General features: G+C 57.3%; 2 protein-coding genes across 5 annotated transcripts; one reads left to right on the top strand and one right to left on the bottom strand.

The window, feature by feature from the left end:
* The first annotated feature begins 2,490 nt into the window (after window positions 1-2,490).
* Window positions 2,491-11,978, top strand: NTMT1 (N-terminal Xaa-Pro-Lys N-methyltransferase 1). Of its 3 annotated transcripts, XM_059410571.1 has the most exons (5): window positions 2,491-2,654; window positions 3,069-3,201; window positions 8,924-9,127; window positions 9,896-10,148; window positions 10,985-11,978. In XM_059410571.1, exons 3-5 carry the CDS (start codon window positions 8,966-8,968, stop codon window positions 11,239-11,241), a joined length of 672 nt encoding a protein of 223 aa, XP_059266554.1. In that variant the 5' UTR covers window positions 2,491-2,654; window positions 3,069-3,201; window positions 8,924-8,965; the 3' UTR covers window positions 11,242-11,978. The 3 variants fall into 3 exon arrangements, with proteins under 3 accessions (XP_059266554.1, XP_059266553.1, XP_059266555.1); XM_059410570.1 differs by lacking the exon at window positions 3,069-3,201; XM_059410572.1 differs by lacking the exons at window positions 2,491-2,654; window positions 3,069-3,201 and having other exon boundaries at window positions 8,979-9,063.
* Window positions 11,979-12,070: 92 nt separating this feature from the next.
* On the bottom strand, window positions 12,071-18,479 carry ASB6 (ankyrin repeat and SOCS box containing 6). 2 transcript variants are annotated; one of them, XM_059410568.1, is made up of 6 exons: window positions 17,454-18,468; window positions 15,701-15,882; window positions 14,616-14,722; window positions 14,396-14,504; window positions 13,685-13,771; window positions 12,071-13,562 (listed from the first exon to the last, which is right to left on the bottom strand). In XM_059410568.1, the coding sequence occupies exons 1-6, from the start codon at window positions 17,564-17,566 to the stop codon at window positions 12,895-12,897; spliced, it is 1,266 nt and encodes a 421-aa protein (XP_059266551.1). In that variant the 5' UTR covers window positions 17,567-18,468; the 3' UTR covers window positions 12,071-12,894. The 2 variants fall into 2 exon arrangements, with proteins under 2 accessions (XP_059266551.1, XP_059266552.1); XM_059410569.1 differs by lacking the exon at window positions 14,396-14,504 and having other exon boundaries at window positions 13,359-13,562; window positions 17,454-18,479.
* Between the last annotated feature and the right edge of the window lie 3,123 nt (window positions 18,480-21,602).

The raw sequence follows: 21,602 nt of genomic DNA, 5'->3' as shown, positions 1-21,602 counted from the left end.
ACACCCCAATCCCAGACTGTCGTCAGCTCTGAGCTGGCTCCTGGTCTCACACTCACCGCAGGGGCCTTCCGGTGGGTCTAGAGAAGGTCCCTTGAGTTTAGAGCCCCCTAACCGGCGGGCTGGTCCTTGGGAGAGCCCATCTTCCCAGGCTGGTCCTGCTGGTGGACACTCCCTGCTGCCTCCTGGGCCTCTTCAGGGTCATTGTGATCCGCCCCTCACCCAAGGCCATGTGAGGAGCGGTGGGCTCTCAGGCCTAGAGACAGAAGGTGGGGCTTTGTAGGCTGCACTCACAATGGGGTGGTGGGACACCCGACAAGGGCAGCAGGGCCCAAGCCAAGGGCGGAGGGCCCAGGGGTCCACTGCCCTCTCTGGATCTGGGAGGCCCGGGTGGGTCAAGTTTGGCCTGGGCAATTCTGAAAGTGAACTTCCTCGGGAAGGCTGGGCAGTAAGAATGCAGCGGGCCTGGAAACTAAGCAAACCAACTTCAAACCCAGGCTCCGCTGGGTTCTGTTTGCTATGCAATGCTGGATGAGTTTGTCCATTCTTGGGGCTTCATTCTGTGACTCTTGGCTGGGACGAGGCGGGGGAGAAGCTTGTACGGGGACACCTGAGTAGGGGAGAAGGGTTGTTTGGACCAGCAGTTTTGCTGGCATGGTATCCTGTTACAATCTGAGGAGTCTGCCTGGAGGAGGCATCATAGCTGATATATCCATTCTCCGCAAGTGCTCCTCAATGAGGGATGGAAGGGCAAACCTCCTTAGGAAGTTAGAATATTGAGTGGGAAAGGTGAACATGTTTTATATTTATTCTTTTTTTTAAAGATTTTTTACTTTTTTATTTGACAGAGATCACAAACCGGCAGAGAGGCAGGCACGGGGGGGGGGGGGGGGGAAGCAAGCTCCCCACTGAGTAGAGAGCCGATGTGGGGCTCGATCCCAGGACCCTAGAATCATGACCTGAGCCGAAAGCAGAGGCTTTAACCCACTGAGCCACCCAGGCGCCCCCATGTTTTATATTTATTCTAAGAAGACGTGAGGTGGTTTTGTTTTGTTTTGTTTTGTTTTTAATGGATGAGAAACACTGGACTAACTAGATGATTTCTAAGGAGGCTTCCAGCTCTTGCCAGCTGCAAACATTTCTTGACCAACTACTGTGTGCAAGGCTTAGGAATTCAGAGATGTGAGAGGCTCTGAGGTCGGGGATGTCCAGATCTGGAAAGGCCTCAGAGTCCAGGTGGAGGGAAGGGACTTTTCTTCCACTGACAGGAAAAAAAAGGTAGGGGTGGATTTTGGGGCACCCCTAAAAGAGCTGGGCTCAGAGCTGCCTCCAAAGGAAGATTACAGACACACCCAGCAATTGAGATTGTCCAGGACTTATCCCCTTCCCTTAGAGACATGGACAATGAAGCTTGGGAGAAGGGCCCAGGCCAGGGGAAGCAAGTCTGACCTGGAGTACTCTGGAGAGGATGCCATATACTATATATGTAAACAGATTTGGGGGACTCAACAGCAGTCAGCCCTCCCCCACCCCCTATAGCTTTTACTTCCTTAGAACAAACACACTTTTTTTTTTTAAGGATTTATTTATTTATTTATTTGACAGAGAGAGAGAGAGCAAGCACAAGCAGGGGGAGTTGCAGGCAGAGGGAAAGGGAGAACCAGGCTCTCCACAGAGCAGGGAGCCCAATGTGCGTCTTGATCCCAGACCCTAGGACCACAACCAGAGCCGAAGTTAGAGGCTTAACTGACTCAGTCACGCAGGCCACCTGAGCAAACACACTTTTAAGAACCTCCTGTGTGTGTAAAGCCCAGAGGAAGACACTGTAAACCTAAGACCAGGGCGTCAGTTTAGGAAAAATGAGCTTATGCTAATTACATCTATTTACTGAGAGTCCCCATTAGGCACAGGGCTGAAGCCTCCACCTGCAATATCCGACACATTTAACACTGGCAGAAGAGGAGACTGAGGCTTGGAGAGGTTCACCCACCCGCAAACTCAGAGTCCATCAAGGTTATTTCCGGAACCCCTCCAAACTTTCTGTACATGGGAAGAGCCTATGAGAGGGCAGGATTTTTGGAATGGAAAACTCAAGGACTTGTTCTGTTTATTTGGGGGTAACAGTGCGTTGGCACTATCAAAGGTACTTCTTCCTTCCTTCCTTCCTTCTTTCCTTTCTTTCTTTCTTTCTTGGATCCGTATATTATTTTAAAATGCAAATTGTTATGGGTAATATTTGTAGAATAAGGCTTTCCCCCCGCCCACGTTTACCGAGTAGAAAAGCCACAGAACGCTCGTTTTTATAAGTCCAGCCTTCCGCCTGTAACCGGACCCGCGCCCGTGCTGGAGACAGGGCAGGCTTGGAGCTGAGGCTCTTTTAAATCCGTGAGGTCCTTCCCGGGACCCAAAAGTCAACTGAGGTCAGCCGCCCATGGGGCGGGGCGAACCGGTCGCGGGGCGGAGCTAGCCTCGGCCCCGCCTCCGGGCGCCCGGAAGTGACGTGTGTGGACAAAGGCAGCGCGCGCCGGGAGGTGTCGCGTTTGTCCGTGTTCGGACGGAGCTGGTGGTGGTCTTGTGGGTTCGTCGTCGCCGCTGCCGCCGACTTCCCTTCCTCTTTCCCGTCCTCTTCTCCCGGGTCCCGGGAGCCCCCGCCCGGGGTGAGTAGCGCGAGGCGGAGCAGGGAGCTGTGGCCGGCGGGGGAAGGGAGGCCCCGGCCCCCAACTGCCTCGGCGCCCTGAGGCCCCAGCTCGTCACGTGACCCGGCGCGAGCTACCGGGGCCCCACGTGTGTGTGCTCCGGGGTGGTCCGACCTGGGCCTCGGGTGGCGGCGGGTGGCGGAGGAAGGCCGAGGCACCCGGACCCTGGACGAGGCGCTCCCCCGCGCTGTCCCGGGGCGGTACGCTAGACCCTTCCCTCTCTGAGCCTCAGTTTCCCCGGTGAGAAACGGGGATTAAGGAGAGCACGCGCTCGGAGGGCAGGCGTCAGGATGCAGTAAAATGGTCAGGTCAGAGCCGGGCACAGAGTAGTGCTCGTGGTGTGGGAGTTGCTATCATATTTCACCTTGGACCCAGCCCCAGTTACGGCTCGACACTGGTGCCGCCTAGAAGACAGCTCGCTGCCTAGAGCCCTTGGAGCCAAGGTCAGCCAGTTTGCGGAGGGACTGCCACGTCGAACGAAAGGCCCCGGCTCTGTCGCCCATCACCGGTAGGGTCTCTCTGGGATCGAAACAGCTGGTGTCCGAGCCCTGACGGTGCGGTGCGGTGGGGCAGTCTTGCAGATGGTCTGGTCATTGCCGAGAGAGAGGGGATGAGCCCCTGGAGGACTAGGGGCTGTGTTAAGAAGGCCGGATTCCCTCCTTACACTGTTCCTGGTTTCCTGTGTGTGTTTGTGTTAAGGCACATCACTCCTTCAGTAGAATGGTTTTCTGTCCCTCAGCTGGGTTCTGGGGAAGGGCTGGGGGTACATACGGAATGCTTTGGTGGGGACTAGAAGCCATAGAGTCACAAAGATAGCGTCTCTGGAATCTCTGCAGCGTTTCTGTGCCTGCACAGATGGGAAGCTCACTCCCCTCTCCCGCAGGTTTGCAGAGCTGTTTGTCTGCTGGATTGACCCCCAGCATCGCTGTAATAATGCCTTGGGTGTGTCTGACACACTGAAGTTTATAGGGCATTTCACTGCGTTTTTCCCGTTTGACCCGTACAGTTGGCAGATAATTGATGGAAATCTCATTTGACAGAGATTTCTAAACTTGAGATAATACAGTGCCGGCCACTGTACAGATCACCTGATGTTTTCACACCCACGTTTAATCGTCACATTGTCCTTGTAAAGTCAACGTTGCTGTTCCCGTTTCACAGATAAACTTACTTAACCGAGGCTCTGTCTTATATGAGCTTACGTAGCCAGAGAGAAGCAAAGCCAGGATTCAAACGTCGTTCATTTGACTCCACCAGAGCCTTTGTTTTAAAACACTCCCATCTCCGTCCCCCCCCACCCCGCCTTTTTAAGTCTTCTCTACTTCCTCCTTCCTTTTCTTTCTCATAGAGCACCTTGCCATTCCCATATATCCAGCTGCTGTCCCCGATGCAGGGCAAACAGGCCCTGTCCAGCAGGCTACAAGGAGGCGGTAACTTCAGGCAGGCTCTTGCCTCCTGTTGCTTCCAGACTTTTTCTTAGAGGCTGGTAACTGAAGAGGGTGTGATGCCTCCCCAAAGCCTGGACGGTGACAGTTGACACACCGTTCTTTCCCCTGGATCCTGGGAGAAGTAGTAGCTGGGGAGGCTGCCCACCTGTCCCCCGAAACACCTTGGAGGGGAAGAAGAGGTGGTGGGATGGCAGTGACTGAAGCATGACACGTTCCACCTGCTCAGGAGCAGAGTCCACGAGCAAAGGGCTTCTCGTCCAGTCTAAGCTAGCCGAGAGCACACACAAAGCCAGATTGTGCCCAGGCCCTCTCCCTCCCCTGCAGCCATGTAGCTCCTCACCACATCCTGAGCAGAGTATAGAAGGACTTAGTGCTATTTGACTGACAACCCCACTGTTCCCTCTGAGTCCTAGGGACCTCCTGCCTGTTCCAGTCTGGACACGGGGAGACAAAGTATAGACAGAGCCCCAAGGAATCATGTTTACTAATGAATCAGCTGTTGGAACAAATGTCAAAATTAGACTTGCCATTTCCCGGCCCGGATGTTCCTTCCTCCCCTGGCTTGTTCCTAGAATCTGCCTGTAAGTGGACTTCTTGTAAATTAGATTATTCAGAGGACCTTGACATTTAAAGAAATCATCTTGTAAGGCTTTTGGTAAAGCAGAAAAATTACATTGTCGGTAATGGCCTTCAGTGTTACGTTTTGAATCGTTGGAATTTTTTTTTTTTTTTAAGATTTTATTTATTGGGGCGCCTGGGTGGCTCGGTGGGTTAAAGCCTCTGCCTTTGGCTCAGGTTGTGATCTCGGAGTCCTGGGATCGAGCCCCGCATTGGGCTCTCTGCTCAGCGGGGAACCTGCTTCCCCCTCTCTCTCTGTCTACTTGAAATCTCTGTCAAATAAATAAATAAAATCTTTTTTATTTTTTAAGATTTTATTTATTTGAGAGAGAATGAGAGAGAGCATCAGAAGGGGAAGGGTCAGAGGGAGAAGCAGACTCCCTGCCGAACAGGCAGACCAATGCGGGACTCAGTCTTGGGATTCCAGGATCGTGACCTGAGCCGAAGGCAGTCGCCTAACCAACTGAGCCACCCAGGCGCCCCAATAAATAAATAAAATCTTTAAAAGAGATCACAAGTAGGTAGAGAGGCCAGCAGAGAGAGAGGGGGAAGCAGGCTCCCCGCTGAGCAGAGAGCCTGATGTGAGGCTCGATCCCAGGACCCCAAGATTACGACCTGAGCTGAAGGCAGAGGCTTTAACCCACCGAGCCACCCAGGTGCCCCGTGGTTGGATTTTTGTAGACTTTTCTCAAAAGTGGAAAATGTAACCACCCAAAGCTCATTCTTTGGTTCATTTGGCAACCAATGACCAACCCCCCACCTCGTGTCTGGTGCTGGGCTAGTTGGGAATGAGGTCATGTCCCTGTCCCCAGGAAGCTTACCTCCTTGGGAACGAAGGCTGATGGGTAGCCTACGGCTAGGGGAGGGCCCCGCATTTACTCTGTTCATTTCATGGAGAGTGCACTTTTTGTTGACTCCTACATGAACTGCGAGAGAGATACAGTGGTACATCTCAGGGTCTTGCCGCTGTTCTCCAAGGGCCAGTGGGGAGCTAGATAAGAGGACAGCGCCAGCAGTTTGCCGAGACTGGTGGGCAGCGATGGGGACAGGGTCAGTGTTGCCGAGCTCAAGTCCGAGTGCCGAGTGGAAGAGCTGGCTTTGATGCCGTCCTTCCGGGGTGATGGTGGAGAGGCTGTGGCGTGGTGGCTGTGGGGCCTGTCGGCGGGGGTGGGCAGCCCCCAGACTGAGCTCCGTGGTGACATTCAGGCCGGTGGCCCTCTTTCCTGTCAGCTCGCAGGGAGCTACAGTGATGTCCACGCTACGGCAGCTGGGATTCCTGGGCACGGGCAGGTTTCTGCGTCCTTTCGCCTTACTGTGTGACTCAGAGTGGGAGTGAACGTTCACTCTCGTTGAGCAGTGTGCCCCTTTCTCTTTTTGGGGTGGGAGGTGCTAGGACACATGTCCTCAGGTGCTAGGACACTGGGGTGGGACATGGTGGCGAGCCAGGGTGAGGGGATGCTGTGTTTAGAACCAGCCCCCGCCCACCCTGTATTACCTGCCTGTTACCCCAAAGGGCCCTTCGATTGCCATAGTAGTTGGAAGTCGCCTTCACTGTGGTCCCAGACCCTTGTTCCTGGACGCGGAAGCTGGAGCATCACCCCGAGAGCTGATTCAAGAATCTGAAGGGGATTGGGGGCTCTCTCCACACGATAGAAGGGCTCTAGAGGGCAGAAGCAACGACAGTCACAGATCTAAGAACTGGACCTGCTAGGACATGGAGAGGGCCAGTGTGGCCTTGCCCGTGAGCAGTGTCCGAATCCAGGAAGGAGCCAGGGAATGGGGAGGAGGGTCCTCCTCCTGCCCGCCGGCTCGCTGGGGTCCCTGGAAAGGACTGACCGTGGCGGATGCAGGATTGCATCAGTGAGAGCATCCCGAGTTGTTGGGCTAAGGTGGGCCTGCTGCTTCTGGAAGGTTCCTTGTCTTCTAGGACAAGTTCAGAGTACAGTTGTGCATGGGGGCTACTGACAAACATGCCTAATGAGAATTCATCTCTTCTCTCCTTACAGTCAGTCTCTAAATGATGTATCAAGGGCTGTGTGCTTGTCCTCAAGGCACGTTCCTGTTTCCTATCTAATGACTTCTCTTGAAGCCTTTAAGGCATTCCTCCATCTTGGGGGTCTCTCACGTGTTTTTGAGCGTGATCCCAGGGTCCCACATGAAGCTCTATGTGTCACCCTGTGTTCCGGGAGTCAGTGGCTTAACTGGCACCCAATGGAGTAGTATAAAGGTGGAAGTGAAACCCCAGGAGCACAGTCGTGCACAGTGTTCCTGGGGGGTGAGGGGACTTTCACCCTGAACTGAGGGACTCCTGTGGGCTTGGTGCTGGGGACACAGTGGCGAAAAGGCAAGGTCGCGCCTCTAGAGCTTCCATCCCATGGAGGCTGGACAGTAAATAAATGGTGTAATTTCAGACAGAAATACACATTCTGAAGGCAGGAAAGCGTGGGGATTAGATCTGGGTGTTGGAGGAAGCCACCTTAGCTGGGCTGGTCAGGGAGGGCCTCTGAGGATATGAGCCCTAAGCTGAGAGCCTGTGATGGGAGTGGGTGCCTGTCACTGTCTCCCCACAGCACCGCTGTGTCCCAAATGCCACATGGCTCCTGCCAGTCCCGCTCTGTTCCCACTCTGCCCGGTGGTCCCACCACCACTTACATCCTGGCTTCGGAAGCTCTCAGCTGATTGGTTTTCCATTACCGACAAGCCAAACCCCCGGCCCCCAGCCTGTCACTGGGGCCTCCCGTGATCCAGGCCCAGGCTGCCTGTCTAAGCTCGTCTCCCATAAATACCCTCTTCCTCTGTCTGCATTCCAGCCAGCCCAGGCCATCATCAGTCGCACCTTCTGGGTGGCACACCTGCCCAGCTCCTCTGATCCTGTTCGCGCCGGCACCCCCGCCCCCCACCACCAACAGCACCCTTTATCTTTCAGGGTCTGGCTCAGGTAGCCTTCTCTCGGCGGCTGCCCTGTCTGCCTTTCCGAAAAGAGTGCTCCGTTCTTGGAGTTTCCACAGTACTTTGGGCTCAGTGGGTGTCCTCACTCTTTCTGCCTTGTGTTTTAGTTGGGTCCACTCATTCCTAGCTCCCGCTGGCCTGGAACTCCCTGAGGGTTGGATGGTATCTCAGCAAAGCCTCGGGGCAACTAGGACAGCTCCTGCCCTGCGATGGTGCTGTGGGGCCAGTGCCTCCGGGCAGAGATGGGCAGAGATGCGGCCGGGCTGGCTGGGTGTGCAGCTGCCAGGCCCTCCCCCTCCCCCAGGCCCTGGCTCCTGTGTTGTCGCTGCCCCTCCGCCTGTCACAGTAACACCCTCTTGTGTCTGCTTTCACTGTCGCCCCAGAGCCCCCACAGCTGCCGACAGTCTTGCAGAAACACGCATCTCTTGTCACTTTCTGCTAACCCTAGAGTAGTTCAAGCTCACTGCTCTTTAGTGGGGAGTCTAATCCCAAATGTGTCCCCTTCCCCCATCCCGAGTGTCCAGTTGCCGGTGCTCTCCGTGTGCCTCTCACACCTGTCGGAGGGAGCGGGCGCCCCCCCCTGGCGTAGTGAACTCTTCCTAGTCCTTCACTTCAGCTGATGGGCGACGTCCTTGGGAATGCCTGCCTTCACTCTACGGGGTCTGGGCTGGGCTGTGCCGGCATCTTGTACTTGCCTGCGGCCCCGAACGGTTGCCAGTGTGTGTGTGCCAGTCTGTCTGCCTGCCTCCTGGCACGGTGCCTGGTACCCAGTCCCGGCACATTGTTAACCAAGGACCAGACCCCACAGCGAGCTCCATTCTGTGCTCACGAGTGAGTGGGAGGCGAGTGGGCTCCCCAGGCCCCTCCCAGCATCAGCCGGAGCATCCACGGTAGGAGCCTGGGGTTTCCGGCTCCATTTCCTCAAGTGTCAATTGGGGGTTCTCTATACTTTAGAGTTAGAAGCTTTCAGGTCAGGTGTCGTGTCCAGTAAGGAAAGGACTAGAAGCCCAGGACTCTGGGTCCCCTCCTGATACAAAGGTCACTTTGCAGAATGACTTGAATACGAAAGACAGGAGGCCCCGTCATCCAAGGGATAGAAGCTGTTTTGGGGACCCTGGACATTTCTCTGCATCAGGCAGGGTTGTATGACCTTGTGAAGCATGCGGTGAGTCCGGGACCCTCGACCTGGCTGATTTGCTCATTTTTGTTGTTCAGCTGCTGCTGTTTGGTGCCTGAGCTGCCTCGGCTGGGGACAGCATGACAAGTGAAGTGATAGAAGACGAGAAACAATTCTATTCGAAGGCCAAGACGTACTGGAAGGAAGTCCCGCCCACCGTGGACGGCATGCTCGGGGGGTACGGCCACATCTCCAGCATCGACATCAGCAGCTCCCGGAAGTTCCTGCAGAGGTTTTTGAGGGTAGGCAGGTCTGGCATGCCGTCCAGGAGCAGAGGATGTGGCCCTGGTGGCCCGGCCTGGTCTGCACAGGGCGCCGCCTTTTACCCGAGCCATCACGGGGCCTTTGGTGCTTGGTTGGTGTCAGCCCCCCAGGCCTTGAGGGTGGGGCGGGGTGGCGTGCGGTTGGGGGCCTCTGTCTCAGGCTTGCCACGTGGGGGAGCTGGCGGCTGTGCCGGGTCTCCGGGGACCAGAACGGAGGCTTCCTCTAACTGTTCAGATTTGTCAGGGGTGACTCCTTCACTGTCTTGCCATGTCTGCGGGCTGTTGGGCTGTGGTCACCGGCTCTTGTGCTGAGGGCAGGCACCTAGTTCCTCCCCTGCTCTGCCCCACTCTGTGCTAGGCTGGTGTGTAGCATCAGAGGCTGGTGCTTGTCCCTCACACTACGGGGTGTCTCCCCACCCACTGTCTGCCTTCCCAGATCGGTGAAAATCACTACTGCCTCTATTTTTTCACTGCTTGAATTCCGTTCATCCTGTGGTTTTACTGGGGTGTCGTGAGAGATCAGTGCACCTGTTCGTCAGTCCCCTTTAAGTGGCTGTCGGCTTGCGTTTTAGGAATGTGTGGCCCAGGACGGGAATGTCTGTGATCGCACCCATGGGCGACCCCCCCGTGCCAGCCCCCGGCCTATGCCCACTCCTGACTCGAGTAACTGGGAGCGTGGGAGGAACAGCCCCCTTCTCAGGCTCTCTGAGCCTTCCCTACTGAGCCTCCGCCTTCTCTGCTTCTCAGGAAGGCCCGAACAAGACGGGGACCTCCTGCGCCCTGGACTGCGGAGCCGGCATAGGTAGGATCACCAAGAGGCTGCTGCTGCCGCTCTTCAAAGTGGTGGACATGGTGGACGTGACGGAAGACTTTCTGGTTAAAGCCAGGACGTACCTGGGAGAGGAGGGCAAGCGGGTGAGGAACTACTTCTGCTGCGGCCTCCAGGACTTCAGCCCCGAGCCCAGCTCCTACGATGTCATCTGGATCCAGTGGGTGATCGGTGAGCTTCCCGCGGCCTTCTGCGCCTTCCGTAGACCTCCCGCACGCCCCCCGCCCCGCCCTCTGCTGCAGAGGCGGGTTCCGGGGCTCCTGCGGCACACCGGACACGGGGGTTTCTCCAAATCCTCCTCAGGCTCGCCTTCCCGGCTTGGTCAGTACCGTTATGACCCACTCAGGTGCAGTTTTTTGTTGAAAAAATGTAAACAACCAATAACTGCATTCAGAGAACGTGGAAATGAGTTTTAAAAGTGTTTTTTAATAAGAGGAGGAAGTGAAGCCTTGGCTGTCCCCACTGTTCACAGCGAGGGAGCCACGCCTTGCCGCCCCATCCTGCACCCGCTCAGCCCCGCAGCACACGCGGGGTGCTCGTCCCTGGCCGCTGCCCTGGCAGGCGGGCCACCTTACCCGCAGTTGGCCACCCACTCCCCAGCAGACACCGCAGTCCTGCTGGGTCTGGCCCTGTCCTTTGTGGTCCCTCAGAGCCGGTCTGGAGTTCTAATTAGGTTAGGAATGGGTTGGTAAGAACCCCTAATCCAGGCCTCAGGGCAGGGGGGATGGCTAGAGCGTAGGTGTCGGGCAGGGCCCAGAAGTCCCCCAGTCAGGGTGGCGTCGCAGCTCGTGCTTTGTGACAGCCCTTGGGTGAGTGACTTCTGAGCTGGCTTCCTCGTACACAGCATGGGACTCGGTAAGCATCTCTGGGCTGCCCAGCGCTGGGGAGGCCCCATGTGTTTAGACAGAGCTTGGGAAGTCTGAGCAGAGGTCGAGAGACACGGCCAGCGGAGGGTGCGTGCTTGGCACCACTCCCTCCCTAGTGACCCCAGCCTCTGCTGTCCCCAGGCCACCTGACTGACCAGCACCTGGCCGAGTTCCTGCGGCGCTGCAAGCAGGGCCTGCGCCCCAACGGCATCATTGTCATCAAAGACAACATGGCGCAGGAGGGTGTGATCCTGGATGACGTGGACAGCAGCGTGTGCCGGGACCTCGAGGTCGTCCACAGGATCGTCCGCAGCGCGGGCCTCAGCCTCCTAGCCCAGGAGCGCCAGGAGAACCTCCCTGATGAGATCTACCATGTCTATAGCTTGGCTCTGAGATGAGCAGGGCCCAGCAGGAGAAAAGGACCAGCGTGGGGCGGGGGGCTGGCAGCCGGGCAAGACCCAGAGGCTCCCCAGCGATGGTGTGGGAGTGTGGACTGAGACTGCCAAATACACCTGTCTGCCGTCAGTCACTAGACTCTTTTTCAAAAGGCCTAATGGGGCCCAGTGGGGAGGGGCGCCCCTGACCGGAGCACTGAGGCTGCAGCCCAGCTCTGCTGCTGTGAGAGGCAGGAACCAGACAGCGCAGACCACGGGACTCCAGGGTCCCTGGTGCTCCCCGTGTGGGAATACAGTGATCCCTTCAGAAGCGGAGATTTTCTGGCTCTCCCGTTCCACCACCCAGCCTTCCAGCCACAGGCCTGGGTGCCTTAAGAGGAAGAGAACTCTCAGTTGTTGGGACTTTTTCCCCTCGCGGGGAGGTGAGGAGCCTTCAGCTGCTGGGCGCGACCCCGTGCTGAGGCCTATTTGGTGATGAGCCCTGGTGTCCCTGACGTGATCATCCCCGTGGTCTCCAGTGAAGGAGTCTGTGGCTTCATTCTTGGCTGTGCCTTGCAGCTCCTCCTCGGTGAACATTTTCATCAAAAAATAAAAGGGTGACTCCTGTGCTGGGAAGGCCCTAGCCGGTCTGGACTGGTGCTCTTCTTTACTGGGGCTGCAGTGCGGTGCTATTTGGAAACTCCCCTCTAGGTGCTGCCGGCCTCTCGTACCTCTCCCCTCTTCTCCGTGGGAGCCTCAGTCCTAGGCCGGGGAAGGGCAGGGAGGGGGCCAAAATGTCATACAAGGACCTTGAAGGCCAAGAGCAGGATTTTACTGTGTAACGTATCCTTCACTTGCCTCAGCTCGCCTCCCCGGCATCCACACAATTCACAAGGACCCACGTGACTGGAAACTGGCTTCGTGAGGGTGTGGCGTGGACCGCACTGTCAGCCTGCAGCACTAGTAGCTTTGATCATCAGTTGAACCCCTCATGAGACATTTTGGAAAGGACTGTCCCTGGTTACACAGGATTGCTTTTCAGCAGAAGGCACGTCCCCTGAGATCCCAGGTTTGGCACAGACAGAGTTTCCAGTCCCGTGCCTTGGGCCGGGCCATGGGTAACCTGGCCCCAGAGCAGCCAAAGGCGGCAGGGTCAGCTCAGCCTTCTCCCTAGCCCAGCGAGAGCACCGCTCCAAGTGACCTAATAATCTAACGTGGGGAGAGACGGGAATGATGGGCCTCACCAGGGTTGTGCCCCCACAGGCCCAGCACACATCCCCCCGGCTTCAACGGGGCCCCATGCAAGACAGACCAGCTTCCTGCGGCTCTCACAGGACCGAGAGAGCTGCCCTGCCCGATGCTCCCCGCAGAAGAACAGGGTGTACCCTTGTCCCAAGTCTAAACCTGGTCCCTTTTCCCAGCGTGGTTGAGACTTGGGGGTTCTGCCTAACAGAAGGGGAGCGGTCGCCCTGGAGAAACAGGGCCCTTTCCCACCGCAATGACTGCGGCTGAGGGGCTCCACCTGGCTTTCCTGGTACACAGTAAGGATCAAGTTTCATCTCCCAACCTCCACCTTCCGATGGAAGGCCAGAGGGTTCTCCCCTAAGGCTGCTGCAGGTGCCAAAATCCGCCAGTGGCTGAGCTGCCCAGACCCTGCTCCCCTCGGTCTGGGGGTGGTCAGATTTCCTCGTCAGTGGTACCGCTGTGCTCACTAAGGAGGTACCACTTTAGCCTGTCGGGCAGAGGCAGGGCTTTGATCTTCACATCCACGGGCCAGGGCTGAAGATAGAGCCGGATGTAGACGCGACACAGGTGCTTGAGGGACGGAGGGTAGCTCTCCAGCTGCCTCAAGGAGAAGTGAAGGGCCCGGATCTTTTCTGCCAGGCTACCCACAGGATGGATATCGAAGTTTTCAGGCAGCTGAAGTTTCTGGGAATTAGTCACCATGAGATCCAGGACGGTCTCGGCTTTGCGCAGGAGGTCCACGTGGCTCTCGTCTTCGGCACAGCCTGGGTGGGAGCAGAGCCTCTCAAAGATGATGTGGAAGCCGGACCAGCAGGACGCCCCGTGCAGTGAACAGTTATAGGCAGCTCCGGACTCCAGCAAGAAGCGCAGGAGCGGGAAGTGCAGTTTGAAGCCCTTGAGGCAGATGTGTGTGAGGGACTCGTGGGCCGGGCACTCGCTGGGGTCGGCCCCGTGCGCCAGCAGCAGCTGCGTGACTTGGAAGCAGAAGCGGCTGATCATCTGGGCCTCCTCTTTGTCCCCTCCCACAGTCTCCCCAAGCAGGAAGATGATGCAGGTGAACACCGTGTCCCCATCTTTGGTGGTGGCCTTGACATCTGCCCCTGTGAGAGCCAGTCAGGAAAAGAGAAGATGGCAAGAGGTCTTAAACCCCTGCAAAGGGAGGCCACCTGTGTAATGGGGGGAGGGGGGAGAGGCCTGGGAGCAGCCCACAGGCGAGCCTCACCTCCTTCCAGCAGGAGCCGGATGTTCTCAGTGTTGTAGATCTGCACACCGTCGCTGCTGGCCAAGGCGTGGAGCAGAGCGGTCTTTCCTACAGAAGGAAGAGGAGGAGGGGGAGTGGGGACCAGGAAGCCGAGGTCAGGACAACCCCAGAGATGCAGAGGAAAGCACTCAGGATGAGAAAGTGAACTTCATTTTTTTGTCATTTTCAAGGATTTTATTTTTAGGTCATCTCTACACCCAACGTGGGGCTTGAACTTGTAACTCCGAGATCAAGAGTTGTGTGTCCTACCGACTGAGCCAGCCAGGCACCCCCGGAAAGTGAACTTGAGAAACGATCGACCTTTCAGCCGAGGCTGAAGGTGACCGGTGGTTGGTCATTCTTTCTAACCACACAAAACCAGGAGCAGAATGGGCAGAAGAGGTGGGATTCTTCAGGACACTCAGACGCTACCTGAGATCCGGGCTGAGTCTTTGCCAAGAAGAAGTGGCTCGCCCTCCCAGAAATCTGGCTGTACACCCTACTTCCCCCTACAGACAGACCTCAGGGGGCTGGCGTGAGGCCAACAGCTGCATCACTTCCGGGAAGCTCCTGCAGGTCAGCAAAAGGCACCTATGGGCCTGGCTGCGCTGTGTCATCAGGCCTAGTCACCATCCTGGGGGGCTCTGGCTCTCCCTCCCGAGGCAGCCTGCTTTCCCGGGGGAAGGCACCCACCATGCTTGTCAGCCGCATTGACATCTGCTCCGAGGTCCAGGAGGCGCTGCAGGCAGGGCAGGCGCTCGGGCTCCTCACTGGCCAGGTCCAAGGGGCTGCTCTCGTGGATCTGAGCCAAGAAAGCACAGCACAGTAGGCCTGGCGACTTGGGGGCCTGGAAGGCCGCTTACGGCCACCCCACCACATCCCTGCTTTTGAGTGGGCCAGACCCGGCTCTTACCCGGTCCCTCCGGTTAATGTCGGCCCCGTGGCGCACCAGTAGCTCCACCATGTCCGGCTGGTTTCGCAGGACGGCAATATGCAGGGCCGTGTAGTATGTGACAGGGTCTGAAGACACAGACACGGCTCGTGTCAGTCCTGCCGGCCTCCACCTGGCCTCCGGCTCAGCCCCAGCCCTCCCCGCACAGGGGACCCAGGCTTCTGCCACCATGAAGGGTCAGAATGGAGCCATTCCCACCAGGAGCCAGAGCACAGGTGCTGGAGTCAGACATGGGGCAGGGTCCTGCGGGGCAGGCAGCCCCTCTGTCTGGACTTGAGTCTCTTCTGTAAAACGGAACCATAAGACTGCGTGCCTCTGCTCAGGCTGCTGGGAGAAGGACCCCAACTGACGGCTCCTGAAGCCGGGCAGTAACAGCCACGTTCTCAAAGCCAGTCTCCAAATGACAGACTTCAGAACAGCCCCGGCCCTCACCTCCTCTGCCCTCCAAGAGCCTAGTGGCCTCTGAGCCAGTCCTCACATGGGAGCTGAGGCAGGCCTGGCCACATCCCGTGTCAGCTCAAGGACCCGCACTGGTCACAAGTGAGCCCCGCCCATCCCCTGGCTGACCCTGCCCTCCCCGGTGAGAAAGCCAGAGAGGAAAGGAGAATGGCTCCATCTCTGTCCCCCGCACCTCCAGCTCAGAAGCCGGCCGCGCCCTGCCACGATTTACACCCGCGCTGCTGCTGTCTTGTCCCCTCTCCCTGTGGCATGGGCAGAAACGCGAGATGGCTCAGAATAAGTGGCAGAAAATTGCTCTCCCTGAGCTCTGGGCACAGTGCCAGCAGCTGCATTTTCACATTCACAGAAGCAGGGATTTAGCTGGGAAAGTTTGCTGATCAATCACATGGTGGAGGCAGCGACCAATTTTCTCTCAGACCAGTGGGGTCAGAGCCCCTCGAAAGCCCACAGGGGGATAGGGTTCCTCAGTCACCACCCACGGAGGAAGTAAGGGAAGCGGCTCCCAAGAGAACAAGAAAGGCAGAGCCACACTTTAAGCCACGTGCCCCCCCCCCCGCCCCCCGTAGCCCCTCTGGGCTCCAACTGACCTTCGAAGTTGAGGCTGGCCCCGCTGCGCAGGAGAACGGCGGCTGCCCGGGTCAGCCCCAGCTCCGCCATCCTCAGCAGGGCACTGCTCACGCCTTCCTGGTAAAAGGGAGAGTGGGCCTTTCTCTCCAGCAGCTCAGTGAGAACAAGGATTCGGCTCTCCTCGCTGGCAACATAACTGGGCCTGGGGCAGCAGGGGGGTGGATCGGTTAGCGGGGGGTAGGAGGGGCAGCTGTGGGACCAGCTAGCCTGGGCACCCTGTGGGTGGGTGCTCTCCTGCTGTCATCACCCCCCCTCCAAGGTAGAGCCCTGGTTCTGTGAGGCAGAAAGTCTCTGGAAAAGGCCTGTGGTTGCAAGAGAGCAAGCTGCATCTTTTAACTCAAGCTGACTCCTTGGGTTTGCTAAGAAAGAACTGGGGCTGTCTCTAGCCTCCTCCCAAGCTGCCCAGACAATCTGGCCCCTAGCGCGGGTACAAAGCCTCACACAGCTGTGCTGCTGGGCCTGAAGGGAACCGTTCTAGCCCAGAGCAGGAAGCGGACACTGACACCCCCTCCCCGGACAATGGGCATCCCTGAGCTGCCGAGGGCAGCTAGACCAGACCAGGCAACCCCCAGGCCCTCCTGCCCCCACTCACACTCAGAGACACTTAACCTCCCGGCCTCCGGGTCCCCAGAAGGCTGAGTGTACACATGGCCCTTCACGCCCCAGCCCTCACCCCACTTGCCCGCCAGCAGTGACCTCCAAAACTTCTGTGGCTTTCCACTAAAGCTCAGGCCCACGGACAGCTCCGTGAACCTGGTCGCAGCTCCCTCACAGGCTGCCACCTCCTCCTCTGGAGGAGGCTTCCCTTCCTCACCAATGCTTCCCACTGCCCTTAGCCTCACCTATCTGCAACCCTTCAATTACCGGTGCCATCCTTACTGCTTGGGCAGGATTCCATCTCCCCAGCCTGGGAGGATGCCCAGGGCACCATGGATACAAAGCAAAAATCCTGGAACTACAAAAGGGCAGGTAGCACCCGCTTTCCTGCCCTGCTCTCACCCCCAGAACAGCCTCCAAGTTAAGGAAACCCCTTACGCTGTTTTCAGAACGCCTCAAAGTGAACAGAGCAGTGATGAAGCAAGCCTGTTTCCACCGAAGTCCCTAGAGACACGCATAGTACCCACTGCCTCTGAAATTCCCACGGACCCCAGACACACAGCCCTGCCTCCGCTTTCCTCTGCTCTTGCCTCCATGACACCGACCGTACATACACCTGACTCACGCTCGTCTCTCCCTGAAGCATAAGCATCGCCGACGCTGGGGGTTTGGTTTAGCTCACTGCTGTAACCCTGAACACCCTTCCCACAGGCGCGGGGATACACCTGTTTTTGTCGTCAAATGCAAACTCGGCTACAGAGCTCATCTTCGCACTGTTCTGGGGTAAAAACCGAGGCCCTCGCAGACTCCACCCTGCTTCCTTGCAACCCGCAGCCGGCACGCTGGGCACTGGGTGGGGCACCGAGGCCGGCGGCCCTGCCCGCACTCCACCCTCCCGGCCTCCCTGCGCGGGCCTGGAGCACTCTCCGCCCTGCAAAGGGCAAGATTTGGGCGGGGTGCAGGGGCTCCCGCTCAAAGCAACCCAACTCCAGCCTCCGCCTGCCCCTTCACCTGTCCACTGGGGACACAGCCACCCCCACCCCCCACCACGCTTGTGGTGACAATTCAAGGGAAGCAGCGCCAGCTCGGCCCGCCCGCGGCAAGGAAGCTAGTTACCCGTCCAGGGGCTCCTGCCGCTCGGGGTCCTGGATCCCCAGGGAACCCAGAATCGCATCCACCAGCGGCTGGTACTCGAAGATGATCCTCCGGAAGCCGTGCAGGAACGGCATCGCGGCGGCCTGGGGCGCTGCAAGGCGGCTGCACCTTTGGGCGAGGCCGAGCAGCAGACTGAGGACTTTTCGGAAGCCACGGGCTTGACCCGGCTTCTGCTGGTCCAGCCCCCGCGCCCCGCCGCCCACCCCGCTGCTCCGCGCCGGAAGTGACCCTCGCACTTCCGGCCCGCGCCGGCCGGGGAAACCACCGATGGTGACAGCGCCCCCTATGAGGTCGGAGGACCGCGGCGCGCCCCCAGAGTGAGCTGTGGGTAACCCGGAGGCCGGCCCGGGGGGAGTGGAGGGCGCAGACTACCTTGGCAAACCCGATCCCGGCCCCAGGCGGGCCAGGCTCTGCCAGCCCGGGCCCGGCCCGGCCCTGCTCCGTCCTGCGATCCCGTCCGCGGCCGCTGGGCGCCGTCCGAGCTCCGCCGGCCTCTGTCCGAGTTCCCCGGGCGGTGGAGGGGACTCGAACCCCCGGAGATGCCGAGCTCTCTGGACTCGGATCCGACCCGGACTCCTTCCGGCTTCTCCTGGCTCTCGCCTCCCCACACGCTGAATGGACGCCCACCAGCCCCGCCGGGCGGCGTGGGCAATCCCTTACTCTCTGTCCCCTGGAGCTCCTGGCCCTGCGGGCTGCCAGCGCCTTCCACTTCTCTGCCTTGATGGACTCAATGAGCTGTAATTTACTCGTCCGTAAAACGGGGGTAATCGCACCCACCCAAGATCTTGGCTCAAGAGCTCTGTTAGTGTCAGGGACGTGGAGTCTACAAGGAAGGAACCCAAGCCTGGGGCCCCTCTGGGGCTTAGGCATCTTTCCTTAGCCATCCTCTGGAACCTCAACCACCTGGAGTCCCCACATCGGAGCCCTGATGTCTTCATGATTCTGGAAAGTCCTTTCTGAAGAGGCGTGGGGGTCCCAGCGTTCTCATCGCTCCTTGGCCTCCCGCCCCCCCCCTCCCCCGCGCCCCACTCCATGCGCCCTTGGGAAGTCTCTCCCATCTGGCACCTGCCAGAGATGAGAGCTGTTGAGTGAAGGAGAAGAGATCTAGAGAGGCATTTGAAGACAATCCGATGTGTCTGTTCGGCTCCCCCACCAAGAGCAGAACAGATCCACCAAGAAAGCCAATCCAAAGCACTCCCCCCAGGTCTGGCTCTGGGGGCCCAGCAGGGACTAGCGGGCAGCAGGGGCTGCATAATTCATTGCTGGCTGTTATTGTTGTTAAGTTTACAAGGTTGCCTGCAGATCAAATGACAAGCTATAAAAATCCCCACCGGGCACTCAGAATACCTTTTTGCCTCTGCCTCTACTGCCTAGAAGGGCCAGAAGGAGGGGTGGGTGGGCAGCTTGGGCTCAGCAGAAGGGACTGCAGACCCCCAGTCCCTGGCTCCCAGTACATGCCTGCCTGGGTTCTCACTCCAGGAAAGAAATGTCTTCTTCCTTCTCTTCCGCCTCTCCTCTTTATTTTATTCCTCCTCTTCCCCCTCTCCTTCTTTATTTTTTTTCTTTTTAAGATTTTATTTATTTGAAAGAGAGACAGCATGAGTAGGGTGAGGGGCAGAGGGAGAGGGAGAAGCAGATTCCAGGCTGAGCAGGGAGCCCGATGCAGGGCTCCATCCCAAGACCCTGAGAACATGACCTGAGCCCAAGGCAGATACTTAACTAACTACGCCACCTGAATCCCCTAAGGGGTGTCTTCTTGAGTGACATTGGAAAATTCTGCCCACCCTGATATGGAACTTCCATCTTATCTTGTAAAATCAGAAGTCTGGGTACCCGGGGCCCAAACTCCCATCTGGCAATAACAAGTATCAGAATGGGGCACTTGCTTCAGTATGCCTCAGTCTCCCCAGGGTTACCCTGGAGGGGGTGCTTGGGCATATCTACCCCTATTTTAAGGGTCCACACCCTGCTTCTCGATCCCAAGGTCCTGAGTGGTGTAGCACCCGACAGGCAACCCAAGGGGCTTCTCAGCCCTTCCTATTTGATTCAGGGTCATTAGCTCCATGGCACAGGTCAGGGGACTGGGGCGCCTATGGGCACGTAGTGAGTAACTGGAGGAGGCCTATTTAGAATGGGGTCCAGGACAGACCTGGGGGTACCACCTGGGCTGAGGCTTGTTTCTGCATGGCTCCACTCGTTTCCTAAGGCTGTCATAACAAAGCATCACAGACCAGGCGGCTGGAAACAACAGAAGTGGATTCCCTCCCAGTTCTGGGAGCCGGAAGTCTGAAATCGAAGTGTCGACAGTTAGTGACTAAACTTGGTCCAAAGACCCTAGGGAAAGTTCCTTTCTTGCCTCTGCCAGCTTCCGGGGGCCCCAGGCTTTCCTTGGCTTGTGACAGTCCCACTCCCGTTTCTGTGCCCCTCAGTGTTCACCTGCCCTTCCTCCCTGTGTCTGTGTCTCTGTCCAAATCTCCTTGTCCTTTCTTTTCTTTTTTTTTTTTTTAAGATTTTATTTATTTATTTGACAGAGAGAGAGAGAGATGACATAGGCAGAGACGCAGGCAGAGAGAGAAGGGAAAGCAGGCTCCCCGCTGAGCAGAGAACCAGATGCGGGGCTGGATCCCAGGACCCTGAGATCATGACCCAAGCCGAAGGCAGAGGCCTTAACCCACTGAGCCACCCAGGCGCCCCTCCTTGTCCTTCCTAACTGACACTAGTCATGAGATTTAGGACCCATCCTAAACTAGTAGGAATTCATTTTAACTTGATTATATTTGCAAAAACGAAACAAAACAACAACAAAAAGCCCTATTTCCAAATGAGATCACAGTCAAAAGTACCAGAGGCTAGGACTTGAACATGTCTCTTTGGAGGACACGGTTAAGACAGCTCGGATGGGTGACCCCGGCAGGTCCCTTCTGGTCTCCGGGTCTCAGTTCCTCCCCTGTAACCTGAAGGCCCTTCAGCTCTGAGAGTCTCGAAGCCAATGAAGAGGTCCTTGATGTCGCTGGTAGGCTCTGCCAGCAAGAAAACTCTAATTGTCTTGTAGCCAGTGAAGGAACAGTGATGAGTTAGCTTTTCCTTACTGAGCCTTTCTGATGTGCCCAGCACTGGGCTAATCTCAATAAACTCCATTAGTAAATGATGGTATTATACTATTTTTCAAACGAGGAAACAGGCTCAGAGAGGTTTCGAGGCTTGCCCAATGTTGCACAGCTAGGTTGAGACTCCGACTGAGGCCTGGAGGTGGGGTGCTCTACCCTACATCTGGCCTTCAGGGGTGGAGTGTCCCACAGCTCCTCTGGGTGTGGGCCTGAGAGGGTCTGCGCAAGCAGGAGTAAGGGGCTGACCCCTGCTCCCTGCTCTGTCACAGCCCCTGGGCAGCACACTGTGGAGCCAGGCCCTGTCGCCTGCCTGTCGCCCAGGCTCCTGTCTTTAGAAAACTCCTTGACCCCTGACCTCCCTCCTGTCAGCAAGGGCAACCTTGCTTCCTCCATCTGTCTCCCATTAAGCCTCTGTCACTCGGAGCCCCTGATTTAAGTTCTGAACCTTCTCTCTTCTTTCCTTGCTACTGCCTCTCCCTGCCCTGCCAGTCTAGCCACTTTCTGCCACCGAATTCCAGGATTCCCAGGCAGGTTGGGGGTTCTGGAGCCAAGCATCCAATGCTCAGACTCTGGCTGGCTCTGCCCCTGCCCCAGGGAGTTTGGAAGTCCCTCTGCCTATCCAGTGTACAGAGAGGGATAACCTTAATATATAAAGAACTATAAAAATCAACAAGAAGAAAGCAAAATCACTGCCAGAAAAATGGGCAAAGGCCATGCACAGGTGGGTCCCAAGGGATGAAAAACTGTTAACAAACACAAGGGGAGAAGTTTAGACTCTAATTGTCCAGCCGACAGTGGTAATAGCCAGCACCCTTCACACAAGACTCTGCCCTATAGCAGTTCAACAAAGCGAGTCAGAGAATAGTAGGTACTATATGGTTCCCACTGAGGGAAAAGTGGTGTTTGTATGTGTACCCATGGATGAATGGGTCCCTAAGCAGGGCTCGCTGTTGAGGGCCACATACTATGTTAGTGGTGGCTGATCCTGGGTGCTGGGATCCGG

The sequence above is a fragment of the Mustela nigripes genome, chromosome 9 (assembly GCF_022355385.1).
Source record: "Mustela nigripes isolate SB6536 chromosome 9, MUSNIG.SB6536, whole genome shotgun sequence".
NCBI lineage: Eukaryota > Metazoa > Chordata > Mammalia > Carnivora > Mustelidae > Mustela > Mustela nigripes.
The sequence above is the reverse complement of the archived record's forward strand: the minus strand, read 5'-3'. Positions and strand labels throughout refer to the sequence as shown.